The sequence below is a fragment of the Oncorhynchus tshawytscha genome, linkage group LG04 (genome assembly GCF_018296145.1).
Source record: "Oncorhynchus tshawytscha isolate Ot180627B linkage group LG04, Otsh_v2.0, whole genome shotgun sequence".
NCBI classification, from domain to species: Eukaryota; Metazoa; Chordata; class Actinopteri; order Salmoniformes; family Salmonidae; genus Oncorhynchus; species Oncorhynchus tshawytscha.
Genome location: NC_056432.1, coordinates 68,773,357 through 68,801,202, shown reverse-complemented (window position 1 = coordinate 68,801,202; position 27,846 = coordinate 68,773,357). Strand labels below are relative to the sequence as shown.

The 27,846-nt window shown below is 45.5% G+C and overlaps 1 protein-coding gene across 1 annotated transcript; it reads left to right on the top strand.

Annotated features, from left to right (window-relative positions):
• The first annotated feature begins 503 nt into the window (after positions 1-503).
• LOC112249598 (12S rRNA N4-methylcytidine methyltransferase-like) lies at positions 504-24,693 on the top strand. Its single transcript, XM_042320191.1, has 5 exons — positions 504-787; positions 8,165-8,284; positions 16,343-16,516; positions 16,678-16,874; positions 22,485-24,693. The coding sequence occupies exons 1-5, from the start codon at positions 504-506 to the stop codon at positions 22,916-22,918; spliced, it is 1,209 nt and encodes a 402-aa protein (XP_042176125.1). The 3' UTR covers positions 22,919-24,693.
• Positions 24,694-27,846: the final 3,153 nt, after the last annotated feature.

The window sequence follows — 27,846 nt, the reverse complement described above, 5'->3', positions numbered from 1 at the left end:
ATAAAACAGAACAGGAACAGCGTCAGTACACCGGTATACAAGGACATAAGACAATCAATGCAGAAGCTTTCATACAAAGCATCGGGGAGTGCCGACGTTCCGGTTGGTTTGACCTCGGGTCCGGGGCCTGACACCAATGGAACCAGGGGTGCCTAAGCCAGCTCATCGGGCTGTCACGCCCTAGCTGGCTCAAGAGGTTTCTTGCCCCGGTTGGTTCGGAAGGCGCCCATCAGCAATCACCTCTGTCATTACCTTCCCTATATCGGTCTGGTTCCCCACTCTGTTCCCTGCTTCTGCATTGATTGTCATATGTCCTTGTGTACCCGTGTTCTGACGCTGTTCCTGTCCTGTTACCTGTCTGTTCCTCATTACATTTTCAACTCCCTATACCTGCTTCTCATCTCCAGCTTCGGTCCTTACAGAATGCAGAAGACACCACACAAAGCATCAGGGATTGCTGGCTTTCCGGTTGGTGGTGACGTCGGGTCCGGGGGCCGCCACTGATGGATCCGGGGGTGCCTAAAGCCAGCTCATCAGGCTGTCACACCCTAGCTGGCTCGAGAGGTTTCTTTCCCCGGTTGGGTCAGAAGGCGCCCATCCCACGTCAGGCCTCAGCCGGACCGCCAGGATTTTATGCCCAGCCAGCTTGTCAGGCTGCTACGCCTCCACCGGATCATCAGGCTCCCACGCGGGATCGACAGGCCTTCATGCCTCAGCCGGCTTGCCAGGCTCTCACGCCTCTGCCGGTTCATCTGGGTTTCACGTCCAGTCGGCTTGTTCAGCGCCCGTGCCTCATCCGGCCCGTTAGGCTCGCCCAGGTGGGACGCTGGGTGGCACCCCTAGAGGGTGTTACTGTCACGCGCATCAGCCTATTATTGGACTCACTTAGACTCAATCACCTGTTTATTGCCTCCCCTATATTTGTCAGTTCCCCATCTCTGTTCTCCGCTGCTGCATTGATTGTTGATTGTCATTGTGTACCCGTGTGCTGACGCTGTTCCTGTCTTGTGATTTGTCAGTTTCTCATGAAATGTTCTACTCCCCGTACCTGCTTCTCGACTCCAGCGTCGGTCCTTTCACTGTATACTAACCCTACCTTGTCACAACACAAGTGATTGGCTCAAATGCATTAAGAAAGAAAGAAATTCCACAAATGTACTTTTAACAAGGCACACCTGTTAATTGAAATGCATTCCAGGTGACTACCTCATGAAGCTGGTTGAGAGAATGCCAAGAGTGTGCAAAGCTGTCATCATAGCAAAGGGTGACTAATTTGAATATAAAATATATTTTGATTTGTTCAACACTTTTGTGGTTACTACATGATTCCATATGTGTTATATCATAGTTTTGATGTCTTCACTATTATTCTACAATGTAGAAAATAGTAAAAATAAAGAAAATCTCTTGAATGAGTTAGGTGTCCAAACTTTTGACTTGTACTGTATATTTACTATCAACTTTATAAATGACATCCTATAAGATTTCAGCTGCCTTTTTACTGTAATAATACATCAATTAACTAGTGGGAAAAGTATCCTGAGTCCTTACAGCACTGCCTTGATTCATTCTTTCCTCCCCTCCTGTACAGTGGGTTGGTGACTCTACGAATTCAAGATCTCAGCTTTTGTCTCCTATAAATGTTGTCCTGCTGTAATGAATTACAAATGATGACTGTCTACAAATTGTTCATTTTTTAAAATAGAATTTGTTATAAAAACATTGGTGTTTGTCATAGAACAACTAATTGCTATCTATGTTGGAGGTTTTTAGCTTTCCAACGCTGTGCTGCATATGGGGGTGAGACCTATCCTTACACCAAAAATGTACGGACAGTCCGAACAGCGAATGAAAGTTTAGGTGGGACTTCCCAGCCTCCAATGGATGTGGATATGTAACCCGATACCCAAGAGTCTTCAATTCAAGCTGGGAACTGTAGCTATGAGCCAATACAGTCGGGAAGTGAATAGACATTACATCGACTTATCTATAAGCAAATTACCTTGATAACTTATTTATCTTAACTGGTTCATGCTCATTGTGTTTTGTTCATTGGAAAATAATAACTTTGTAGGTTTTTTAAAAAGATGTCTGGATGACTCAATTATTTTACAAACCACTGAAGTAAAAGAGAGAAATGGCTAGGTGTAACGGTTTTCTAGTGGTGATGAAGGAGAGTCGGACCAAACTGCAGCGTGTCGATTGCGATCCATGTTTAATACAACAAAGAAACACGAACTTACAAAAAAACAATAAACAAAACCGAAACAGCCTAACTGGTGCAAACTAACAGAGAGTACACATAGGACACTAAGGACAATCACCCACGACAAACTCAAAGAATATGGCTGCCTAAATATGGTTCCCAATCAGAGACAACGATAAGCATCTGCCTCTGATTGAGAACCACTCAGACAGCCATAGACTTTGCTAGACAACCCACTAAGCTACAATCCCAATACCACCACCAAAACCCCAAGACAAACACACCACAATTACAAAAACCCCATGCCACACCCTGGCCTGACCAAATACATAAAGATGAACACAAAATACTTTGACCAGGGCGTGACAGAACCCCCTAAGGTGCGGACTCCCGAACGCACCTCAAAACAATAGGGAGGGTCCGGGTGGGCGTCTGTCCATGGTGGCGGCTCGGGCGCGGGACGTGGACCCCACTCATTTAATGTCTTAGTCCCCTCTCCCTTCGTCCCTGGATAGTCCACCCTCGCCGCCGACCATGGCCTAGTAGTCCTCACCCAGAACCCCACTGGACTGAGGAGCAGATCGGGACTGAAGGACAGCTCGGGACTGAGGGGAAGCTCGGGAGTGAGAGAAAGCTCAGGAGTGAGAGGAAGCTCAGGAGTGAGAGGAAGCTCAGGAGTGAGAGGAAGCTCAGGAGTGAGAGGAAGCTCAGGAGTGAGAGGAAGCTCAGGCAGGTTGATGGATCTACCAGATCCTGGCTGGCTGGTGGTTCCGGCAAATCCTGGCTGACTGGCACCTCTGGCGGATCCTGGCTGACTGGTGGGTCCTGGGAGACTGGCGGATCCTGGCTGACTGGCGGATCCTGGCTGACTGGCGGATCCTGGCAGACTGGCGGATCCTGGCAGACTGGCGGATCCTGGCAGACTGGCGGATCTAACTGATCCTGGCAGACTGGCGGATCCTGGCCGACTGGCAGATCCTGGCCGACTGGCAGATCCTGGCCGACTGGCAGATCCTGGCCGACTGGCAGATCCTGGCTGACTGGCAGATCCTGGCCGACTGGCAGATCCTGGCCGACTGGCAGTTCTGGCGGATCCTGGCAGACTGGCGGATCCTGGCAGACTGGCAGTTCTGGCGGATCCTGGCAGACTGGCGGATCCTGGCAGACTGGCGGATCCTGGCAGACTAGCGGATCCTGGCTGACTGGCGGATCCTGGTTGACTGGCACTTCTGGCGGATCCTGAAAGACTGGCGGATCCTGGCTGACTGGCGGATCATGGACTGGCGGATCCTGGCTGACTGGCAGATCCTGGCCGACTGGCAGATCCTGGCTGACTGGCGGATCCTGGCAGACTAGCGGATCCTGGCTGACTGGCGGATCCTGGTTGACTGGCACTTCTGGCGGATCCTGAAAGACTGGCGGATCCTGGCTGACTGGCGGATCATGGACTGGCGGATCCTGGCTGACTGGCGGATCCTGGCTGACTGGCGGATCCTGGCTGACTGGCGGATCCTGGCAGACTGGCGGATCCTGGCTGAATGGCGGATCTAACTGATCCTGGCAGACTGGCGGATCCTGGCTGACTGGCGGATCCTGGCCGACTGGCAGTTCTGGCAGATCCCGGCTGACTGGCGGATCTGGAAGAGTCTGGTTGACTGGCAGATCTGGAAGAGTCTGGTTGACTGGCAGATCTGGAAGAGTCTGGTTGACTGGCAGATCTGGAAGAGTCTGGTTGACTGGCAGATCTGGAAGAGTCTGGTTGACTGGCAGATCTGGAAGAGTCTGGTTGACTGGCAGATCTGGAAGAGTCTGGTTGACTGGCAGATCTGGAAGAGTCTGGTTGACTGGCAGATCTGGAAGAGTCTGGTTGACTGGCAGATCTGGAAGAGTCTGGTTGACTGGCAGATCTGGAAGGGTCTGGTTGACTGGCAGATCTGGAAGAGTCTGGTTGACTGGCAGATCTGGAAGAGTCTGGCTGACTGGCAGATCTGGAAGAGACTGGCTGACTGGCAGATCTGGAAGAGTCTGGTTGACTGGCAGATCTGGAAGAGTCTGGTTGACTGGCAGATCTGGAAGAGTCTGGTTGACTGGCAGATCTGGAAGGGTCTGGTTGACTGGCAGATCTGGAAGAGTCTGGTTGACTGGCAGATCTGGAAGAGTCTGGCTGACTGGCAGATCTGGAAGAGACTGGCTGACTGGCAGATCTGGAAGAGTCTGGCTGACTGGCAGATCTGGAAGCGCTGGGCAGCCTGGCGGCGCTGGGCAGACTGGCGACGCTAGGCAGACTGGCAGTGCTGGGCAGCCTGGCGATGCTGGGCAGACTGGCGATGCTGGGCAGACTGGTGGCGCTGGGCAGACTGGCGACGCTGGGCAGACTGGCGATGCTGGGCAGACTGACGGCGCTGGGCAGACTGGTGACGCTGGGCAGACGGGGGGCACTGGCGGCGCTGGGCAGACTGGCAGCACTAGCTGCTCCATATAGGCTGACAGCTCAGGCGGCTCCGTGCAGACTGGCAGCTCCTTGCAGACTGGTAGCTCCGTGCAGACTGGTAGCTCCGTGCAGACTGGCAGCTCCGTGCAGACTGGCAGCTCCGTGCAGACTGGCAGCTCCGTGCAGACTGACAGCTCCTTGCAGACTGACAGCTCCTTGCAGACTGACAGCTCCTTGCAGACTGACAGCTCCTTGCAGACTGACAGCTCCTTGCAGACTGGCTGCTCCATGCAGACTGGCTGCTCTATGCAGACTGACATCTCTGGCTGCTTCATGCAGACTGACAGCTCTGGCTGCTCCATGTAGGCTGACAGTTCTGGCGGCTTCTTACAGACTGGCAGCTCTGGCGGCTCTGTGCAGACTGGCAGCTCTGTGCAGACTGGCAGCTCCGTGCAGACTGGCAGCTCCGTGCAGACTGGCAGCTCCGTGCAGACTGACAGCTCCGTGCAGACTGGCAGCTCCTTACAGACCGGCAGCTCCTTACAGACCGGCAGCTCCTTACAGACTGGCAGCTCCTTACAGACTGGCAGCTCCTTGTAGACTGGCTGCGCTGAACAGGCGGGAGACTCCGGCCGCGCAGGAGAGGAGAAAGGCTCTGGCTGCGCTGAACAGGCGGAAGACTCCAGCAGCGCTGTAGAGGAGAAAGGCTCCGGCAGCGCTGAACAGGTGGGACGCACTGTAGGCCTGATGCGTGGTGCTGGCACTGGTATGCCGTGCATGCTATGCCAAGCCCACACCTTTCTTTCTACTCTGTCCAATACATCCTCCACACTCTCAGACTCAGCACTCTGCTTCGCCGACAGCTCCAATTCCATCCATGGCTCTGCCCAGGGTCCTTGTCCGTCAAGGATCTCCTCCCAAGTCCATTTATCCAAAGAGTGCAGCCTCTCCCAATGCTGCTGCTGCCTCTGTTGCTTCTCCTGCTGCTGCCTTTGCTCCTGCTGCTGCCTTTGCTGCTGCTGCTGTTGCTCCTGCTGCACCTGTCGCTTCTCCTGCTGCTGCTGTTGCTGCTGCCTCTGTTTACCACGCCGCTTGGTCCTTGGTTGGTGGGTGATTCTGTAACGGTTTTCTAGTGGTGATGAAGGAGAGTCGGACCAAACTGCAGCGTGTCGATTGCGATCCATGTTTAATACAACAAAGAAACACGAACTTACAAAAAAACAATAAACAAAACCGAAACAGCCTAACTGGTGCAAACTAACAGAGAGTACACATAGGACACTAAGGACAATCACCCACGACAAACTCAAAGAATATGGCTGCCTAAATATGGTTCCCAATCAGAGACAACGATAAGCATCTGCCTCTGATTGAGAACCACTCCAGACAGCCATAGACTTTGCTAGACAACCCACTAAGCTACAATCCCAATACCACCACCAAAACCCCAAGACAAACACACCACAATTACAAAAACCCCATGCCACACCCTGGCCTGACCAAATACATAAAGATGAACACAAAATACTTTGACCAGGGCGTGACACTAGGTAACGTTAGTAGAGAAACAGCTAGGTAGTGATTTTCTTAGAAAATAATCAATGGGTAATTTTTACAATACTAGGTAGTGATTTTCTCAGGCAATAATCAATGGGTAATTTCTACAGGCACAAATACTTTTGACAAATATCATATTTACTCAGTTTTTCAGCCATTTTACCATTTGTTGAGTTAAATGCTCATTCGATGACAGCCGTTTCCCGCAATCCCCATTCACTGTGATGATGCGGAGAGTGATGGTGTGGTGATAAAGTATGTGCAGGGGCTGAGCTTATAACTCCAGAAGGAGATTGGCAGTCAAATGAATTGTAAATATTTACACAAGGTACTATTGGGGATAAGTCTTTATTGTTCAGTGGCATTTTTATTTATCAGGACACATACAGTAGGGCAAAAAAGTATTTAGTCAGCCACCAATTGTGCAAGTTCTCCCACTTAAAAAGATGAGAGAGGCCTGTAATTAAAAAAAGTTTATCTCAATACTTTGTTATATATCCTTTGTTGGCAATGACAGAGGTCAAATGTTTTCTGTAAGTCTTCACAAGGTTTTCACACACTGTTGCTGGTATTTTGGCCCATTCCTCCATGCAGATTTCCTCTAGAGCAGTGATGTTTTGGGGCTGTTGCTGGGCAACACAGACTTTCAACTCCCTCCAAAGATTTTCTAGGTGGTTGAGATCTGGAGACTGGCTAGGCCACTCCAGGACCTTGAAATGCTTCTTACGAAGCCACTCCTTTGTTGCCCGGGCGGTGTGTTTGGGATCATTGTCATGCTGAAAGACCCAGCCACGTTTCATCTTCAATGCCCTTGCTGATGGAAGGAGGTTTTCACTCAAAATCTCACGATACATGATCCCATTCATTCTTTCCTTTACACGGATCAGTCGTCCTGGTCCCTTTGCAGAAAAACAGCCCCAAAGCATGTTTCCACCCCATGCTTCACAGTAGGTATGGTGTTCTTTGGATGCCACTCAGCATTCTTTGTCCTCCAAACACGACGAGTTGAGTTTTTACCAAAAAGTTATATTTTGGTTTCATCTGACCATATTACATTCTCCCAATCTTCTTCTGGATCATCCAAATGCTCTCTAGCAAACTTCAGACGGGCCTGGACATGTACTGGCTTAAGCAGGGGGACATGTCTGGCACTGCAGGATTTGAGTCCCTGGCGGCGTAGTGTGTTACTGATGGTAGGCTTTGTTACTTTAGTCCCAGCTCTCTGCAGGTCATTCACTAGGTCCCCCCGTGTGGTACTGGGATTTTTGCTCACCATTCTTGTGATCAATTTGACCCCACGCGGTGAGATCTTGCGTGGAGCCCCAGATCGAGGGAGATTATCAGTGGTCTTGTATGTCTTCCATTTCCTAATAATTGCTCCCACAGTTGATTTCTTCAAACCAAGCTGCTTACCTATTGCAGATTCAGTCTTCCCAGCCTGGTGCAGGTCTACAATTTTGTTTCTGGTGTCCTTTGACAGCTCTTTGGTCTTGGCCATAGTGGAGTTTGGAGTGTGACTGTTTGAGGTTGTGGACAGGTGTCTTTTATACTGATAAGTTCAAACAGGTGCCATTAATCCAGGTAACGAGTGGAGGACAGAGGAGCCTCTTAAGGAAGAAGTTACAGGTCTGTGAGAGCCAGAAATCTTGCTTGTTTGTAGGTGACCAAATACTTATTTTCCACCATAATTTGCAAATAAATTCAATAAAAATCCTACAATGTGATTTTCTGGATTTTTTTTCTCATTTTGTCTGTCATAGTTGAAGTGTACCTATGATGAAAATTACAGGCCTCTCTCATCTTTTTAATTGGGACAACTTGCACAATTGGTGGCTGACTAAATACTTTTTTGCTCCACTGTATAGGCTAATTGATAGAGGGTTGTCGTTGTAAGGCCTCTGAAAGCACTGTCCTTGACATCAGCCACATATAGCCTATTGTTTGTGTCCATATGTTTTTCTGACCTTGAGCTTTGGAGGTGGAGGTCACACCAAAGCCATCCTGAGGGCCTCTCCTGAAGTGACAGTAGTGGTCCTAGACCGAGACCCCACAGCATTCAGCTTAGCTCAACAGCTGGCCAAGGAACACAGGTGATTGCCTTTTTTTATAATAGTTACAGTGGTATGTACAATATGGGTACAAATTGTACTTAAGTCACATATTTCACAGATTTGCAAGTCAAATATAAATACATTTGTTTGCAAATGTAATCTGCATGTAGAAATGTCAATGAACATCAAAGGGATACTTCTGGATTTTGGCAATGAGGAGCTTTCTTCTTCCCCAAAGTCAGGTGAGCTTATGGATACCATTTTTATGTTTCTGCCTGGAGTTTGAAGGAAGTTGCTAACTAGTTACAAATGACGTGTATGTTAGACGCAGAGACATACAAATGGTATCCACCAGTTCATCTGACTCTGGGAAAGTAGATCAAAGGCCTCATTGCCAAAATCCCAAAGTATCCCTTTAACACATCTTAATATGCTATAAAAGTCATTGTAAAATTATTAAATGTGTAGGCTACCTACAATGCAATTAATTTCACTGTACCTGCTTACATTCTGATTCATATATACATACTTTAGAGGCAGTTATTTGAAGTGAGACTACAAAACAGAATAGACACTCTAATAAAGTCTGATTCACAATAGCTCTACTGCCGAATGTGATTGGTATGTGCTTGCATTGTTAATGCTGTTATGTGGGTTATTTTCCCTCAAAGTTATATCGTCAACAATTTATGGATCATAGTTTGGATTGAAGGTTAGCTAGACCATGATACAGCCTTTTGCATCCCAGCTCCCAACCCTCTCCACCTCCCTGCCAACCTTCAAACCCTGAAAGAAAGCGAATCATTGAGTAACTGCTGCTAAAGCCCCTCGTTTCACAAACCATCCACATCCATTGTGTCAGGGAGACTTAAACCCAGTCCCCCCACGCTTAGCTGGTGGGCCTGGCGTCTCATTTGTCAGAACAGAGGCCCACGTCCCCAGTGTGAGGGAGATGCTGCCTCCCACTGAGGTTCCGTCAGTGGTGAGTGGGAGGTAAAGAGAGAGGAGAGCCCAGCAAACTTCGAAGAGAGGAGGGAGACACCGTGCCACTGTGTTTATTAATGAGGGAGAGAAGGAGTGTGAGCGAGCGAGAGCGCATGAGGGAGGATGAAAATTAGATGTTCCTAAGACCATGGCGTGGGTAGGAATCCTTTTACGTAGATTCCGGGGAAACCTCTCTCGGGGGGAATGTCTGCTACACCAACGCGCCTATGAGAGGGGGATGAGACGGAAGAGAGAAAATCAGAGTACGCCATTCTGTCAGCAGCAATATATCCCAGCTATAAACCCTTCCAAACCCACTCACGATGTGAGTTGAAAGAAGCCAGAGAAATCTAGCAATTAGCTAATATTATTGGAAGCCTGTATAAAAGACCCTTGCAGCCCACGTAATGCCTCCACACAACAGGGCTGGAGAGCGTTCTCTTCTCTCTCTCTCGTATTTCTATCCTCACTGATTTCACTTCTCTTTTGCCTTGCAAAAAGTACAGCCTTGATGCAAACTATTGAAGAGCGATGTGAATCTGCACTTATGTAATTGCTTAGATTAGAGCCCAGAGTTAGATTTTCTAGCATAGTAGACGCCCTGACAACTTTCACGTTGGTTGCAGTGGTCTGAGGGGTATCCTACGAAAGAAGCTGGTTTTCTAAAGCTAACCAGCTTCAATTTGCTTCAGATTCCAGGTCAGGCTTCATCTGTACTACTACGGTATGAAGCCTGTTGCTAACTCTAGCAGGCTTGTAATGGCGTGAATATGTCACACACGGCTATTCGAACACCGAAATCTTCAATGCTGAAACATCAATCAATGGACAAATCAGTGGCACATTTTCATTTGTGCCAAAATCAAAATGAAAGAAGGCCCAGGACGATACCAGTGGAGTAAAATGTTTTTTTCCTTGCCAAAAATGAAAACGTGAAGCAGATCAAAGTCTTTGATCCTTTATAAACCTGCTGTATGTGAAATAGTGTGTGCTATAGCTTGGAAAATCAATACATGTAACTCTGAATGACATCGTGATGTTTGTTTCCAACATATTAGGGCTGCTTTCCTAAAGAAGGTAAATCCGCTTTGTGTTTTGTTTCCTTGCCACGACACTAACAAGTATCTGTTATTGTCCAGGCCCTAATGTTGAGACTTAATTCTCTAAGTGTGACTGAGTGTGACAATATTGTGGAGATTCTACGTACTAGTCTATTACCAGAGATATCTTTCTTATTGCTATTACTTACGTACAGGGGGCTTTATGTGTGTGCAACTTTAGTAGAAAGTAGAAAATTAACAAAAAGAGAAAGTAAATTACTAGTGATTGGTGTCTGCATGTCGTTGATTTGCATGGGGTGATTAGCATTTAGCAAGAAACCTGATGTATTGTGTTTACTATAGACACCATTCCACTCTCCTAGGGTTAAATCTAGTGAACAGGCCTACCAGGGAGAAAAAGGGGAAACGACATTAGTTGTGGCACTCTACTGAGAATCTACATAGCGCTAACTCTCTTTAGTTTTAGGCTTACATCTTAAACACATACATGCTACATTTGTTTATTTTTAAGTTTAGTTTAAACTTCTAGAGTTGAGGTTGCTTAAGTTCACATTCCAAACCAAACACAAGCATCTGTGTGTGTGTTCTTTTTTCATGTCCTGTAGATATTTTCATCACTGCTCCCCTGCTGAAAACAATCAATCAGCATCTTGTCTTAGGCCTTAGTGACGCAGGTAGAGGAGCTGAGCAGGTCAGCACTGGGGAATATTTCAGACTTGATTTGTGGAGAGGCAGCGCGTCATGTTGGACACACACACACATACACAAACACACATAACAACAACAACAACACACACACACTTAGCACTCAACAGTGAGGACTCCTGGCACTTTTACCTCAAAATGGGGCGTTGGGAGGGGAATGGCATCTGCAGATGTGTGTTTTCAAGTGCTGCTGAATATAGTGCATTTTTGTGTAATATGTTCAGGTTACAGTCATGAAAATGGAAAACAAAGGACACGATCTTTACACAGTACATCCGTACTGTACATCAGTGTCATCCATCAGAGGAAGCGCTTAAAAGATTACCAAACCAACAGAGGAATATGTGTAGGCAAACCCTTATCTGCTCTACTTCAAACCCAGATAAACAGGTGATAAACATTCATATGAAGAAGACTGCAGCAGCTCAAAGCTCTGTTCCTTTATTAAAACTTCTAAGGGCTGCAATCCCGTTAACGGGATCGATATGACAACAGCCAGTGAAAGTGCTGGGTGCCAAATTCAAAACAACAGAAATCTCATAATTAAAATTCCTCAAACATACATCTTATACCATTTTAAAGGTAATATTGTTGATAATCCCACCACAGTGTCCTCTTTCAAATAGGCTTTACAGCGAAAGCACCACAAAGGATTATGCTAGGTCACCACCAACTCACAGAAAAATTCTGCCATTTTTCCAGCTGAAGAGAGGAGTCACAAAAAGCACAAATAGAGATAAAATTCATCTCTAACCTGTGATGATCTTCATCAATGACACCCATAGGACTTCATGTTACACAATACATGTATGTTTTGTTTGATAAAGTTCATATTTATATTTAAAAAATCTCAGTATTCATTGGCGCGTTATGTTCACTAGTTCCAAAAACATCCGGTGATATTGCAGAGAGCCACATCATTTTACAGACATACTCATTCTAAATGTCGATAAATACAATTGTTAGACATGGAAATAAAGATATACCTCTCCTTAATGCAACCGCGGTGTCAGATTTTAAAAAAACTTTACGGAAAAAGCAAACCATGCAATAATCTGAGACGGCACTCAGAAAAAAATATATATCCGCCATGTTGGAGTCAACAGAAATCAGAAATAACATTATAAATATTCCCTTACCTTTTGATGATCTTCATCAGAATGCACTCCCAGGAATGCACTCCCAGTTTGTCTTGTTCGATAATGTCCATTATTTATGTCCAAGTAGCTACTTTTGTTAGCGCGTTTAGTACACAAATCCAGTACACAAATCGTGCAGGTCCAGCCGAACGTTGGACGAAAACTTCAAAAAGTTATATTACAGGTTGTAGAAACATTTCAAACTAAGTATAGAATCAATCTTTAGGATGTTTTTATCATAAATCTTCAATAACGTTCCAACCCGGAGAATTCCATTATCTGTAGAAAAGCCATGGAACGCAGGTTGTATCATGTGAAATGCGCGTGACCAGGATCTGGCTCTCTGCCAGACCACTGACTCAGAGCTCTCATCCGGCCCCACATCACAGTAGAAGCCTCATTCAAGTTTCTAAAGACGGTTGACATCTAGTGGAAGCTTTAGGAAGTGCAACATAACCAATATCCCACTGGGTATTCAATAGGGGCTGGGTTGAAAATCGACCAACCTCAGATTTCCCACATCCTGTCTGGATTTCTTCTCATGTTTTTGCCTGCCATGTGAGTTCTGTTATACTCACAGATATCATTCAAACAGTTTTAGAAACTTCAGAGTGTTTTCTATACAATACTAATAATACTATGCATATATTAGCAACTGGGACTGAGGAGCAGGCCATTTACTCTGGGGACCTTTCATCCATGCTACTCAATACTGCCCTGGGAGCCATATAAGGTCCTGCTCCAGGGCACCAATACTACCACCAATACTTACCTCCAGGATGGGCCTACAGTACACAGACAGGGGAAGGGCTTTCTTTTTAACAGTTGTGGACAACTGGGGACATTTTCTGGAGCAAACTGAGTAGCAAAAATAGATGCAGGCTGAGCACTTATGCCAGAAATTGGAATAGGGTGTTATTTTTGAAAGACGGAAGTTTCGCCGTTTAGTGGCCAATCTTCACACTTCCTGAAGACCCTAATGGAACTTAAAGTGAAATAAGTTCCCAAACCCCTTTTAATGTGATACGTGACATGGAAGTTGTAGTGACTACAGACAGGCAGGACCTCAGTGTTTTATTTTTTCATTTTACCTTTATTTAACTAGGCAAGTCAGTTAAGAACAAATTCTTATTTTCAATGACGGCCTAGGAACAGTGGGTTTAACTGCCTGTTCAGGGGCAGTACGACAGATTTTTACCTTGTCAGCTCGGGGGTTTGAACTTGCAACCTTCCGGACAGTATCCCCAGTCACCACCCTAGGGCATTGGGGTCTACCTTGTGCAGAGGGAAGAGTGTCCCTACTGGCCCTAGTTTGACACATGCACGTGAAGAAGAGTGGTTGTAACAATAACCAGTTCATCATTTTATTTTTTTAACAAGGTTTCCCTGCCTAGAGCCCTGTTACCTCACTCAGCAGGGCAGGGCATCCCCCAGCATTACTTAAGGTCATTCAATCCACCATATGCCCCAATGTGGCCTTCTCTTCAATCATTTAACATGTTGTAGGTGGACCAGGGGAGATGACATTTAAAACACCAACTAACCTTTTATTCAGTTATAAGTTAAGAATGATGTTAATGTTGTGGGTTGCATAACTACATATAGATCAGTTCTCTAAAGCAATTAGAAGCCTATACTTGGACCACACACACGTGCACACACTACTGAAACTGGGCATGTTTAATAATATAACACCTTACATAAGGAATGTATATATCCAACCATGTGTCTAAGCCACGTAAAGAAGTAAATAATTAAAAAAATGTTAACTGTTTTGCATATTCTTAAATCCTTCTGTGTCTTACAGAAAGAGAGCATTGGAGCCTCCTCAGTGTGTAGGGGAAGGTGAGTTCAACCGGCATAGCTGAGGGTGTGTAGAAAAAAATACCCGGAACTGAAAATAGTTACTAATGATGAGACTCTGGCCAAGTGGGCAATTTCCTTATCTCTTGCAATTATCAATTAATAAAATCCATAGATTAAAATCCCTTACTAAGAAAGCTCCATCATAATCTTTTGTAGTTCAACACGTTTTAGCCATAACTACTATGAGAACAGTTTGTTAGGGTCTTTGTCTCTTCATTACTTAATCCACCTCCTCTCCTTGCCTGCCTGCCTTATTGCTGAAGACAATATAAGATTTGTGGAGGAGGCTAGAAGAGTTGACACGACACCATCTGTACCAAACCAAGTTTATGATTAAACCTTACGATGCATTTGAACAAGTCAACTACCTGGTTAAAATTAAATGTATCTCCACACACAGTATAGTTTACCATGGTAACCAAGTTTAATTGAATTAGGGGGATAACAAAGGTTTGTAAATGTAGATGTTATGTCCATGAAACAATGTATGGATAATATGATATCCCTTCAGTTTTCCTACACTTTATTACATTTTATACTCAATGTAACTTTTTAGGGGACTTCAGTCTCTGAAGGGAGTGAAATACATCAAGCGTCCTGATTGATGAAAATGGTCTCAAACCAATGAGCTGCAGAAGCCATAAATTCTCAGCATATTGACATAAGGTCTTACTGTGTACTGCGTTGGTACACAGTAGGCATGGTTGCTCTGTCTGGGGGCACTGCTCTGTTGAGATGGGACCGGGAGGGGGTGGACGAGTCTGTGAAGCACGTGGGTGTGGAGAATGCCTTGCTATAGATTTTACAGCATATTAATGACTGCAGCGAAGAATGAAAAACTTCTCGAGCATGATAAGGAAAAGCCCTGGCCTGACAGCGCGGGCGAGATGCTCCACTCAACCTTTGGTCTCTCAAGCGTCAGTGGGTGTATGAACACAAGGACCCCAAGGCCTGTTTGCTAAGCCGTTAGTGGGAGAGACCTTATCGAGATGGCCACTGCTATTATATCTTTATTGCAGCAATGGGGGTATTTTATTTCATTTCAACAAGACTATTGAGAGGAGACTAGAGGAGGTTAGATGCGGCGGAATCGGAATTGTCTGCGGTGCTGAGATATGGAAGATGTTATAAGTCAGGTTGGTGTGGTGTCTAAGACCCCGTCTCTGTCTGTCTGCCAGTATTGGGTGGCCCTGTTGGCCCCTCAGGCTGATTTATGGCTGCCCCTCTAGCTCTCACCAGCCATCATCTCTGTGCTCACTGCAAAGGTCACATGAAAAATGCATGACTGTGATGGAAAGATCCCACCACCTGTGTGTGCGGCAGGGGGCTGTGTCTTGTACAGGGCTGTGTGTCGAGGCAGGAGACTGTCTCTTGTACAGGGCTGTGTGTCGAGGCAGGAGACTGTCTCTTGTACAGGGCTGTGTGTCGAGACAGGAGGCTGTGTCTTGTACATGGCTGTGTGTGCGGGCAGGGGCTGTGTCTTGTACAGGGCTGTGTGTCGAGGCAGGAGACTGTGTCTTGTACAGGGCTGTGTGTCGAGGCAGGAGACTGTGTCTTGTACAGAGCTGTGTGTCGAGGCAGGAGACTGTGTCTTGTACAGGGCTGTGTGTCGAGGCAGGAGACTGTGTCTTGTACAGGGCTGTGTGTCGAGGCAGGAGGCTGTGTCTTGTACAGAGCTGTGTGTCGAGGCAGGAGGCTGTGTCTTGTACATGGCTGTGTGTCGAGGCAGGAGGCTGTGTCTTGTACATGGCTGTGTGTCGAGGCAGGAGGCTGTGTCTTGTACAGGGCTGTGTGTCGAGGCAGGAGGCTGTGTCTTGTACATGGCTGTGTGTGTCGAGGCAGGAGGCTGTGTCTTGTACAGGGCTGTGTGTCGAGGCAGGAGTCTGTGTCTTGTACATGGCTGTGTGTCGAGGCAGGAGGCTGTGTCTTGTACAGGGCTGTCTGTGTTGAGGCAGGAGGCTGTGTCTTGTACAGGGCTGTGTGTTGTACAGGAAGGATTTGCATGGGGATGGGGTCCAGAGGAGACAGGTGTTGAACAGCAAGGAAAAGGTTACTTTTTCTGTCAACCACTTTTTATAGTTTTTATAGTGCTTTTTATTTGTCTCATTAGCATTCATAACAAACAGGAAGTGTCAACAGGAGTTCTTGTACAAATTCTTGTACAGTATTTCTGACCTGTGTTGAATGTGTTTACATAATCTGTACCCATTTCTCCATGTCTCTTTCCTGACATTTAATTATCTGATTAAAAGTTTTCCCTCCCTCCCTCCCTCCCTCCCTCCCTCCCTCCCCCCTCCCTCCCTCCCTCCCTCCCTCCCTCCCTCCCTCCCTCCCTCCCCCAGTGGCCGGGTGCACCCGTTGCTCGGGCGTTTCAGTGAGCTGGGAGCCCTGCTGTCTAGACTGAGGTTGCAACCAGGTAGTGTGGATGCTGTTCTTCTGGATGCTGGCTCCTGCCTTAGATCAGCAGGCTCTTCTTTGTGCGTAGGTACCCCGACATGCCCTGCGCCGCTGACGTTGTGAACGCCTTAGATCAACAGGCTCTTCTTTGTGCGTAGGTACCCCGACATGCCCTGCGCCGCTGACGTTGTGAACGCCTTAGATCAACAGGCTCTTCTTTGTGCGTAGGTACCCCGACATGCCCTGCGCCGCTGACGTTGTGAACGCCTTAGATCAACAGGCTCTTCTTTGTGCGTAGGTACCCCGACATGCCCTGCGCCGCTGACGTTGTGAACGCCTTAGATCAACAGGCTCTTGCGTCCATCCTCACTGCCTATGGGGAGGAAAGGCACACCAGGAAAATAGCCTCGGCCATGGTGGAGGCACGCAGTGTCTACCCCATCACCCGGACACAGCAGCTGGCCAGCATGGTGGCAGGTACCCCCCAATTCCCTACATTGTTTTAGAGGCTCAGGGCAGAAACGGTAGGGAAATATTAAGCCCCCGTCTTCCTGTGGGACCTATTTGTCTGGGGAAAAATCACAATGGCTCTAATCTCAAGCATCATCCTCTCCTGTCTGTGTTTTGGATGCCTCTTGCACCCATTTCCTGATGAGATTACTATTAATAAGGAGGAGAGAGATGCGTTTGGCGTAGGGTGCGGCTGCCGCTCTGACAAGAGAGTGACAACTTCTCTTTTTCACACGAGCCCCCCGTTCTCTCTTCCCTCCCGTCTTCCTCCTCCCCTTTGTTGCCTTTGATTTAGTTTCCCACCCTACCTCATTTTATGCCCATCCCCCAGCCCATCTCGTTCACACACATGCACACACACTCATGCACGGATTGAGGATGGATCATAATTTTTAATGCATTTTTGTAAGTATTTTTTTTGTCTTCCTCTGAGATCTCTACAGAGAGATCTTCTCAATGGCTGTTACGGAGCTAGGCACTACGTGCGTCACACAGGGAGAACAGGTGTGAGGGAGGACAGTTGTTTGATCTCTTTTGAAGAGCAGAGCGAGTCACCAGCAATCTTTATTCCAATCAATCCAAGAGGTCCTGACTCATGTGGGTCCCAGGGGGTCAGCTAGGCTGCTGGTGACACCGTTGCCTAGGGAAGAATGCCATGTGGGTGGAGGGGAGGGGAGGTTGTATTTGTGTAAGGGGGCACACTTTGTAGCGCAATGGTTGGGGGTGTTCAGGACCAAAATTATAGTGTGCTATAGGTTTATTGGATGGGTCTTTCTTTTTCTCTCTCCATCTCTCTACCTTTTTGTAGGCACACTTAGATCAGGATGCAGATCTCTTAAGCCCCATAGACTACAGTGGCAGGAAGCCTTCCAGACTGTTTAGCCATGTTGGGGTGCAGAGCTTATTTTGAGCCAGGGCTCAAAACTGTGTTTGCTACCAACAGCCCTGCAGCTCTTCTATAAGGAGTAGTAGTCCTGCATTCCTTCTATAAGGAGTAGTAGCCCTGCAGCTCTGCTATACGGAGTAGTAGCCCTGTAGCTCTTCTATAAGGAGTAGTAGCCCTGTAGCTCTTCTATAAGGAGTAGTAGCCCTGTAGCTCTTCTATAAGGAGTAGTAGCCCTGCAGCTCTTCTATAAGGAGTAGTAGCCCTGCAGCTCTTCTATAAGGAGTAGTAGCCCTGCAGCTCTTCTATACGGAGTTGTAGCCCTGCAGCACTTCTATGGGGAGGAGTAGCTCTGCAGCTCTTCTATAAGGAGTAGTAGCTCTGCAGCTCTCCTATAAGGAGTAGTAGCCCTGCAGCTCTTCTATAAGAAGTAGTAGCCCTGCAGCTCTTCTATAAGGAGTAGTAGCCCTGCAGGTCTTCTATACGGAGTAGTAGCCCTGCAGCACTTCTATGGGGAGTAGTAGCTCTGCAGCTCTTCTATAAGGAGTAGTAGCCCTGCAGCTCTTCTATAAGAAGTAGTAGCCCTGCAGCTCTTCTACACGGAGTTGTAGCCCTGCAGCACTTCTATGGGGAGTAGTAGCTCTGCAGCTCTTCTATAAGGAGTAGTAGCCCTGCAGCTCTTCTATAAGAAGTAGTAGCCCTGCAGCTCTTCTACACGGAGTTGTAGCCCTGCAGCACTTCTATGGGGAGTTGTAGTCCTGCAGCTCTTCTATAATGAGTAGTAGCCCTGCAGCTCTTCTATAAGGAGTAGTAGCCCTGCAGCTCTGCTATAGGGAGTAGTAGCCCTGCAGCTCTGCTGTAAGGAGTTGTAGCCCTGCTGCGCTTCTATGGGGAGTAGTAGCCCTGCAGCTCTTCTATAAGGAGTAGTAGCCCTGCAGCTCTTCTATAAGGAGTAGTAGCCCTGCAGCTCTTCTATAAGGAGTAGTAGTCCTGCAGCTCTTCTGTAAGGAGTAGTAGCCCTGCAGCTCTGCTATAAGGAGTAGTAGCTTTGCTATAAGGAGTCGTAGTCTTGCAGCCCTTTTATGAGGAGTAGTAGCCCTGCAGCGCTTCTATAAGGAGTTGTAGCCCTGCAGCGCTTCTATAAAAGGAGTAGTAGCCCTGCAGCTCTTCTATAAGGAGTAGTAGCGCTGCCCCTCTTCTATAAGGAGTAGTAGCCCTGCAGCTCTTCTATAAGGACTAGTAGCCCTGCCTCCTTAATTTCCTTTCCATTCCCCTGTATTATGAAAATGTAGAGACATAATAAATCAAATAGTTCCTGCCTCAGTAGAGTCATTTAGTTGAATATACTGAATGTAATTCTGAAATGTTTTTGAATTTGATTCATCTGTTTATATACCTCTTTAGCAGAGCTAGCTAAAGGACATGGATCTGATTTCATGAGGAGAAAAACACCACAGAAATAGACAAACCAGTCAAATAAATATGACTTAACCAACCCATAGTTTATATAAATTGATATGAATACAACAATAAATGTTCGGCATGTGATGAACAAAAGCAACAATCCACTAACAGATCAAATATTATACTATTATGATTAATTTTGTGTGTTTAGCTTACATACATTTGCATAACACAATCATGCAGTTTTGCTTCAGTTGTGGCTCCAATATATTAATTCTAAGCCAATTGTCCCCCTCCCCCATTCCTCCTAGAGTCAACAGTAATGCCTAATGAGCCCTCCCTACCCCCTCTCGCTTGCACCCCAGCATCTATTTTGTTACAAATTAAGCAGTGGTGGTTGGGTTGTTGAAGGTGTTGAGACACCATAATGACAGGTGCCTTGGGAGCCTTTTGCTCCCCCCACTCCCTCCCTCCATACATCCCCTTGTCTATCTCTTCCTTCCTTTGTGTAAACCCACACAGCTGTGGCTGACTGAGGCCCCTAAAATGTTTTCCCTCATTTCAGTATACATATATTTTGTAAGAACTGCTGACACATTATTATGGAGAACAATCCATTTAGCCCATATAGCAGGGGTCAGAAACACGTTTTTTGTCAAATAAGAACATAAAGTCCAGGAATTTAGCTAAAAATGTGTTTAATTTGTGACATTTAATAAAAAATACATGTCATCATGTCTCATTGTAATCAAGGTATGAAATAATTGTTATTTTCAAATACAATCTCTTTTTAGGCTAAGATGTGGTCAATTTGCAGTGTAAAAATTATTATAATTATGTTCTGGCCCCCTGACCATCCGCTCCGACAAAAATAGGGCTGCGGATTAATCTAGTTGCCTACCCCTGCCATATAGGCTCTGTTATTCAGTGGGTCAGAGTGGTGCATCCAACCACTAAACATCGAGAGTGCATGGGTCCCACTGGCTTCCTCTTGGGAAATGCATCTCAAATGGACTCAAGTTGTTGAGAGTTAACGCAGCAGAGTGAACAGGCACATCCTTGATATGGTGATGGACACAGCTCGTGAGGATAACATGATTGACTGTTGTAGGAGTGTGTGGCCTTTCAACCCAACATTCACTCACGTGACTGATGCGGTTAGTAATGGTTGTTTGCCTCGCAATAAATGCATTGTGTCAGTGTGCAGTTTGCCCAGCTAAATGGACACCCTAGTTTTCTTCAATTATAAATGAACAGCCCTTAGAATTGCAACGCTGTGTTGATTTCTAAATCACACTTTTCCAGGGTTAAACAACCTCAAAAGAATAACATTCTAATGTGAATTCTAAGTCCAGTTGAGAGAATGTTTTCTATCCTCGTCATGGTGTCTGCAACTTGGTGACATTTGGCGGTGGTGTTTCACTAACCACAGACCGTGAATGAGGCGGTGTTTTCAGCTCACAGAAACGAATAATCACCACGGCACAAGCCCAAGCTCCATGGAGAGTTCACTAGCAGTCCGTTGGACTCATGCCTCAAGCCCTGACAATATTAATGATGTAATACATCCTCAAGTGCCTCACTGCTTTATAGAACACAGGATTTATGAACTAATAATCAAGCATCAGTCTGAAATACTCTTGTGCATAAACAGGCAGCGTATGGCTGCCTAGGAATGGTTCTTCCAGGACTCCAAAGGAAGCCATGTAATTTGGATCCCTTATCTTAAGTGGTGTGTTGTTCCACAGTGCAGTACTGTCCTTATGGAGAAGTAATTGCTGTAATATGATTGTGAAGTGAATGTCTTTCCCTGGCCCCCTTTATAGAAACAAAATCAGATGGAGAAGAACATGTACAGCTCAGCGATACCCTTTCATTTCATAGCAAGACAGAGTCCATCACGTTAGCCTTCAGACCAGACAATCACCAGGGGTAACATCACTTGGCGAAGAAATGTATTCAAACAAGGGCGTTCTTATGTTTCTTAGACTAAATTCTTAGTTAATAATTACATTTTTTGGGCATTCTTCCAGATTTTTTGTCAGGGTTGTAGCGAAAAACATTAAACAAAAGTTTTTTAGAATATTATTTATCCATTAGAGATGAAGACAAAGTGATCGGTCTTATAAAATGGGAATAACCACCACATCCCAGAGGGGTTTCAGAACTCCGCTGCCTCCAACAGGTCTGGAGGATTTGGTGTCTGTTTGGCAATGCTATTTGTTCAGCCTGTTCAGTTGATCAGTGAGATTGTTTGGATATATCTAGATTTCTGTTAGCTTTCCCAGTCTGCTGCTTTGTGGCATCTTTGCTTATTTTTTTCTCGTGCACTCTAGCTGTGGGACCCTTGAAAGATGAATTAGAGAGAGAGAGCACAACTTGGTGAAACTGGGCCACGGCCGCAGCGCAGGTTTTCTATTGATTGCTGGGTGACTCACAGTCAGTGCTGTTGAACGCCAGAGGAGAGAAATGCCACACTGCTCTCTCTCCCTTTCCCCCCTTCTCTCTCTCTCTCTCTCTCTCTCTCTCTTTCTCTCTCTCCCTGTCTCTTTCTCTCTCTCCCTGTCTCTTTCTCCCTCTTTCTCTCTCTCCCCCTCTTGCTCTCTCTCTTTTTCTCTCGCTCTCCCTCTCTTCTCCTCTCACGTACACACATGGGCTGGGTTCTACGTCAATGCTGGCATTACTCTGGACAGGAGACACCAAAGCTCCAGATAGGAAACAGAGCAGCGCTTCAGCAGCCAGGAAGGCACTGCAGTCTGGACCCCTTGTCTGTCAAACAGTGCCAGGGAGCAGGGAGGAGTGGTCGTGCTCTTCACCCAGCACAGATTGTTTTGTGGCACTTCAAACAGTACCAAATGCAAACATGACCATCTGAGCTTACTTGAACACAGTCTGTCTGAACACGGTGTCATCAAACCACACAAGCAAAGGCAACCATTATAGGGTATTTGCAATGGGGGGATGAAGAGAGCATCATCTGAAAGAGAAGCACAACTTCATTTTCAAGTATTATCAAAAGCACCTGTTTATTTACAGGTTTTACTTACTGTCAATGTCAATCACATATTAAATCTGCAGCCTGGACAGGATATGGGAAAATGTGGCTATAAAAACTAAGAGTCATTAGAGAGCTGTAAGAATTCTGTTCTGGTCTGTTGAGTCTCCTGGATTGAATGTGAAACATTTCAGGTATGCTGCTCTCCAGGTGAATAACATGCTTCCTGCGCTATATAAATGCTTCATGTCATTTGTTTGATTTATTTAAAATAAAAGCATTTCTTTGCCTCTAGGATCTTTTGCAGCCAGCGCTCTCTATGCCCACAAAGATCGGCTTCAGCGACCCTCACACGTTGCCACCAAGACGTTTCAGGTGCTGCGTATGTTTGTCAATGATGAGCTGAATGACCTGCATGCTGGACTCTGCACTGCTCAGACAGTGCTTAAACCTGGCGGCCGCCTCTGTGTGCTGACCTTCCATTCACTAGAGGACCGCTTGGTAAAGCGTTTTCTCCATGGAGAGGATGTAGGTGCCCCACCCCGTCGGAGTGTCCGTCAGAGAGTTCAGCGATGGGAGGAAGAGGAGGAGGAAGAAGAGAAGGGTGGGGAAAAGGACAGTGGTCACTGGGTTGACCTGCAGAGAGGGGTGCTGATGCCACAGGCAGAAGACGTACTGGAGAACCCATGGGGATTCTCAGCCAAACTCAGGGCAGCATTCAAACAATAACCCTCTGGAACTTGGCCTCAACCTGCACCAATTAAATCCTCCTTGTTTTTAACTAGACTACAGAACCACCAGGCTGGTCTTCGTCAGACACGACCATACTGATCATATCCAGGCACAGTCTCACTGGTGTCGGTCGGGTGACATACAGAACAAGTGCCTTGTTAATGGTGGAACGCTGAGGCTGACTGGTATTTAACTGGCATGCACTAACAGTCAACAATCCATGTAGGCATGTGCTCCTTAGTTAATATTATACTGTGTGTTGCTATTGAGTATTTATTTAATTTAGTTTAAGTGACTTGTGTACACTACTTGAATATAGGAAACACAATTGTGCTGTAGCCTAAGTTGAATATATCAAAGGTTAAGACAAGGATTCTAATATCCCATAACTCTTTGCATAAATGAGAAAGAATTAGAAAAGCAAAGGGGCCAGCTATGCTAGTTAGCAATGGCGCTTGTCCCATGAATCTGTTTATTTTTCGAAAGATTCTAATCTGGGTATCTTCAACCTAGGCTGAAGCCAGAGACACAGAAGACAAAACGTCTCTCTCTCTCTCTCTCACTCAATTTGTACTGCATTACTTTATGGCTGAGCTGACACAGTTGCATACAGTAACAGTTCTGTCTTGAATTCTTAGTTTCCTCAGTTCTCCCCGTTGGCTGAACCCATAATGTCTTTGCTCTCTTGACTAATTAATTAATCAGAACAATGTTGCCTCCAAACGACTGATGAGTATCCAGATCAACGGATGTAGGCACTAACCTCCCTCACTGATGTCTGTATACTCCTGCAATGAGATGACAACTTCCTTGGTAGTTTTGGCTGAATGTGTACTGCACTGCACGAATCAGTAATGTCTTTAAATACCAAGTGACTCAAGTGTCACAAGTGGCGGTGAATGAGAGGATGACTGTTTCATTCATGAGCCTTCTCCTCCAACTGTTAACAGATGAGGTGTTTTGATCTGTACTATTGGACTTTGTCTATTTGTAATTGCTCCATCAAGAGGATCAACACTTTTCTTCCCCTCTGCCTCATTCTGTACACTCTAAATATACACTTCTTGTTACCTTGGAAACTAAACAGCACAAGTAACATTTAACTGTGTCTAAATGTGTTTGCTGTTTTAAAATATCTGCGAAACGATGCCGTATGTAGAATTTTTAAGCCCCTCCCTTTGAGGTCAGTCGACGTCACACAGTCTTCATGGTTATTTGAATTCAATTTGAAATAAGAATGGTAATCCTGTTTGATCTGTTCTTTAATGGATGGTCCAAGGGTTCTAAGCCCCTTACTCTGTAGACCCCCATTCCTCCCCTCTAATCAGGAATGATTCAGATGTGAAACACCTGGTGTGTGGAATCTGATTTCAAAACTCAAAATGTGACTCTTTCCCTTTGATGACCACAATATAATTGTGCAACTGGTTTACAATTCCAACCATAAATTCTTCTCTAGATATCCGCCAGCACCTGTACACATCATCTGCCTTTTCCTTCCTGTACACCCTCTCTGCCACCTGACCAAATTAAAACTTTCTTCAGTTCGCCAAAGTTTGTCTAACTTTAACCAATTTAACAAACTTAGCTTTGTTTCTCCCCATTTCTCATAACCTGTGTCACCTTTTGTCTTTTACTAGTAAGGAATGACCCCTCCTAAACACGTTGCAAATTCCACATTCTTCTTTACACTCAAATCTATCAACAAGTATTTTGTAATTACCTACAGTGGCTTGTGAAAGTATTCACCCCCTTTGACATTTTTCCTATTTTGTTGCCTCACAACCTGGAATTAAAATGTTTTTTGGGGGGATGGGGTTGTATCATTTGATTTACACAACATGTCTACCGCTTTGAAGATGCAAAATATTTTTTGGTGTGAAACATACAAGAAATAAGACAAACTAAACCCCCCCCAAAGACAATACTTTGTAGAGCCATACCACAGATACTCATACCACAGATACTCAATTGGATTGAGGTCTGGGCTTTGACTATGCCATTCCAAGACATTTAAATGTTTCCCCTTAAACCACTCGTGTTGCTTTAGCAGTACGCTTAGGGTCATTGTCTTGCTGGAAGGTGAACCTCTGTCCCAGTCTCAAATCTCTGGAAGACTGAAGCAGGTCTCCCTCAAGAATTTCCCTGTATTTAGCACCATACAGCATTCCTTAAATTCTGACTAGTTTCCCAGTCCCTGTCGATGAAAAACATCCCCACAGCATGATGCTGCCACCACCATGCTTCACTGTCGGGATGGTATTCTCGGGGTGATGAGAGATGTTGGGTTTGCGCCAGACATAGCGTTTTCCTTGATGGCCCTAAAGCTCAATTTTAGTCTCATCTGACCAGAGTACCTTCTTCCGTATGTTTGGGGAGTCTCCCACAAGCCTTTTAGCAAACACCAAATGTGTTTGCTTATTTTCTTCTTTAATCAATCAATTTTATCTGGCCACTTCCATAAAGCCCAGCTCTGTGGAGTGTAGGGCTTAAAGTGGTTCTATGGACAGATTCTCCATTCTCCGCTGTGGAGCTTTGCAGCTCCTTCAGGGTTATCTTTGGTCTCTTTGTTGCCTCTCTGATTAAGACCCTCTTTGCCTGGTCTGTGAGTTTTGGTGGGCAGCACTCTCTTGGCAGGTTTGTTGTGGTGCCATATTCTTTCAATTTTTTAATAATGGATTTAATGGTACTCTGTGGGATGTTCAAAGTTTTGGATATGTTTTTATAACCCAACCCTGATCTGTACTTCTGCACAACTTTGTCTCTGGCCTGTTTGGAAATGCTTGGTGGTGCCCCTCGCTTAATGGTGTTGCAGATTCTGGGGCCTTTCAGAACAGGTGTATATATACTGAGATCATGTGACAGATCATGTGACACTTAGATTGCACACAGGTGGACTTTATTTAACTAATTGTGTGACTTCTGAAGGTAATTGGTTGCACCAGATCTCATTTAAGGGCTTCATAGTTAAGAGGGTGAATACATACATACGCACCACTTTTCAGATTTGTAATTTTTTGAAACAAGTTATTTTTTCATTTCACTTCACCAATTTGGACTATATTGTGTATGCCCATTACATGAAATCCAAATAAAAATCCATTTAAATTACAGGTTGTAATGTAACAAAATAGGAAAAACGCCAAGGGGGATGAATACTTTTGCAAGGCACTGTATAGCGGTCAACAATTGTTGTCAGTTTTCTCTGTTTTATATTATATGTTCTTGTTCATGGATCCTGATTTGGCAACATTAAGACTTGTTATGTACATTGCGTACATCAATTGAGTTAACCTTGTATGGAGGGGGATGAGCATAATGCAGATATGTCAGTGGTTGTAAATGAGACTGACCTGTGCTTGTATGTTCTCAATTACCATGGAAACAGTGGCTAGTGAACAGTTGTTGGGATAACTTGCTCTATTATTAACAGCCATGTATCAATCATGGATTGAAATCCTACCAAGTAATACCTACCAGGAAGGTGTTAATCAGTTCTCAGAAGCCTGTTCTGGCTAAGTCTTTCAGTGTGCAGACAAGAGTTACACACGTCCGTCCCCATGTACTAGCAAAAGGTGTGTATTGGGTCAGTTGCCATAGGAACAAACTCACAAAACCGATTTCTCAACTCACCTCAGTTTTCTGAGGAAGGATTTACAGAGGAAAATTGTAACTGAATGCAAATAAAAAATGAAATCTATTCCTTTTCTCTGTGTATGCTTCGGTTGTTTGCTATACGTCACAAAAAGGAATAGATTTGATAGCCTTGACCATATTGGATTAAGTCTGTCTGTCAGGGGACAAAGGATAAGGCTATGAATGGATCTGCTTTCTACATTAACAACGTTTTGACACTTTTCCAGATGTGTCCACAAATGTGGCTCCATTTAAAATGGGAGGGGCAATGAAAGAATGTTTAACACTTCCTGTTCCCTGCTCTGCATTAGTTTTGGGCTGCTCATTCTAGACCAAAATGAATACATTCATCTCCTAACTCCACCCTGACTTTGCGTGCTGTGTTTCTTTTAATGTACCAATTAAAAATGTGAGTCAACAGAATATCTGGGCAAGTAATGAGATACGTGCTTGCATTCATTCTAATTAGCCATAATTAGACACCTTTTGTCCATTATGTGAACTCCTGAGTGGACTGAGTGGAGATGGTATGGTGGTGGGGGGTAGGCTATTTCTGGAGGTTGAGCGTGCACGCTGGAACCCCGCTATGTCGAGTCACCTTGGAAAATGGAAATTATATTTATGATAACAAGTCTTGGAACACCATCCATAGCTTTGAAAAGGGAGTATAGAATGAAGAAAATAAAAGAAAGAAAATATATTAATATGCATTCACAAGCAGGTAGAATCATGTTAAGATTCAATGAGTATGGCTGAAAAATGACATCCTCTTGAAATTGGGAAAACGTCAATGATTGAAGACATGCCCATGACCCAACCAATGGAATCGGAGATCTACAGTACATACGTAAGTAGGCTGTGTGTGTGCTGTGCATTCTTGCTAAACTGGGAGATGAACAAAGGAGCTGAAGTATTTTTGTCTGTTTCCAAGACAAGCTCACTGTTTCACTCAAACCTGTCGGCACTGCTGTAGTTTGAGCCAAAAGCCTTCTCTAGCCAATCCCTAACCAGAGGGCTATTCCAGCCAATGGTTTACTGTTCAATAGTTGCACAGTCTGACTGTTGCTTGCTCCAGCCAATTTTTCACTATCCGAAGCAGAAGAGATATGTATCTTGGCCAATAGCTCGTCACACGAGATGAAACAGACACGTGCCGGCCAATGGCTCCCCCTCTGAGAGATGGAGAGAAGCAGAAGCAGTGGCTCAGAGTACATTGCTAGTCAGGTAAGGACAGCACAGTCTGCGAACCCACTCCCTCCACAACTCCCACCCTCCTGCTCTCACTCACT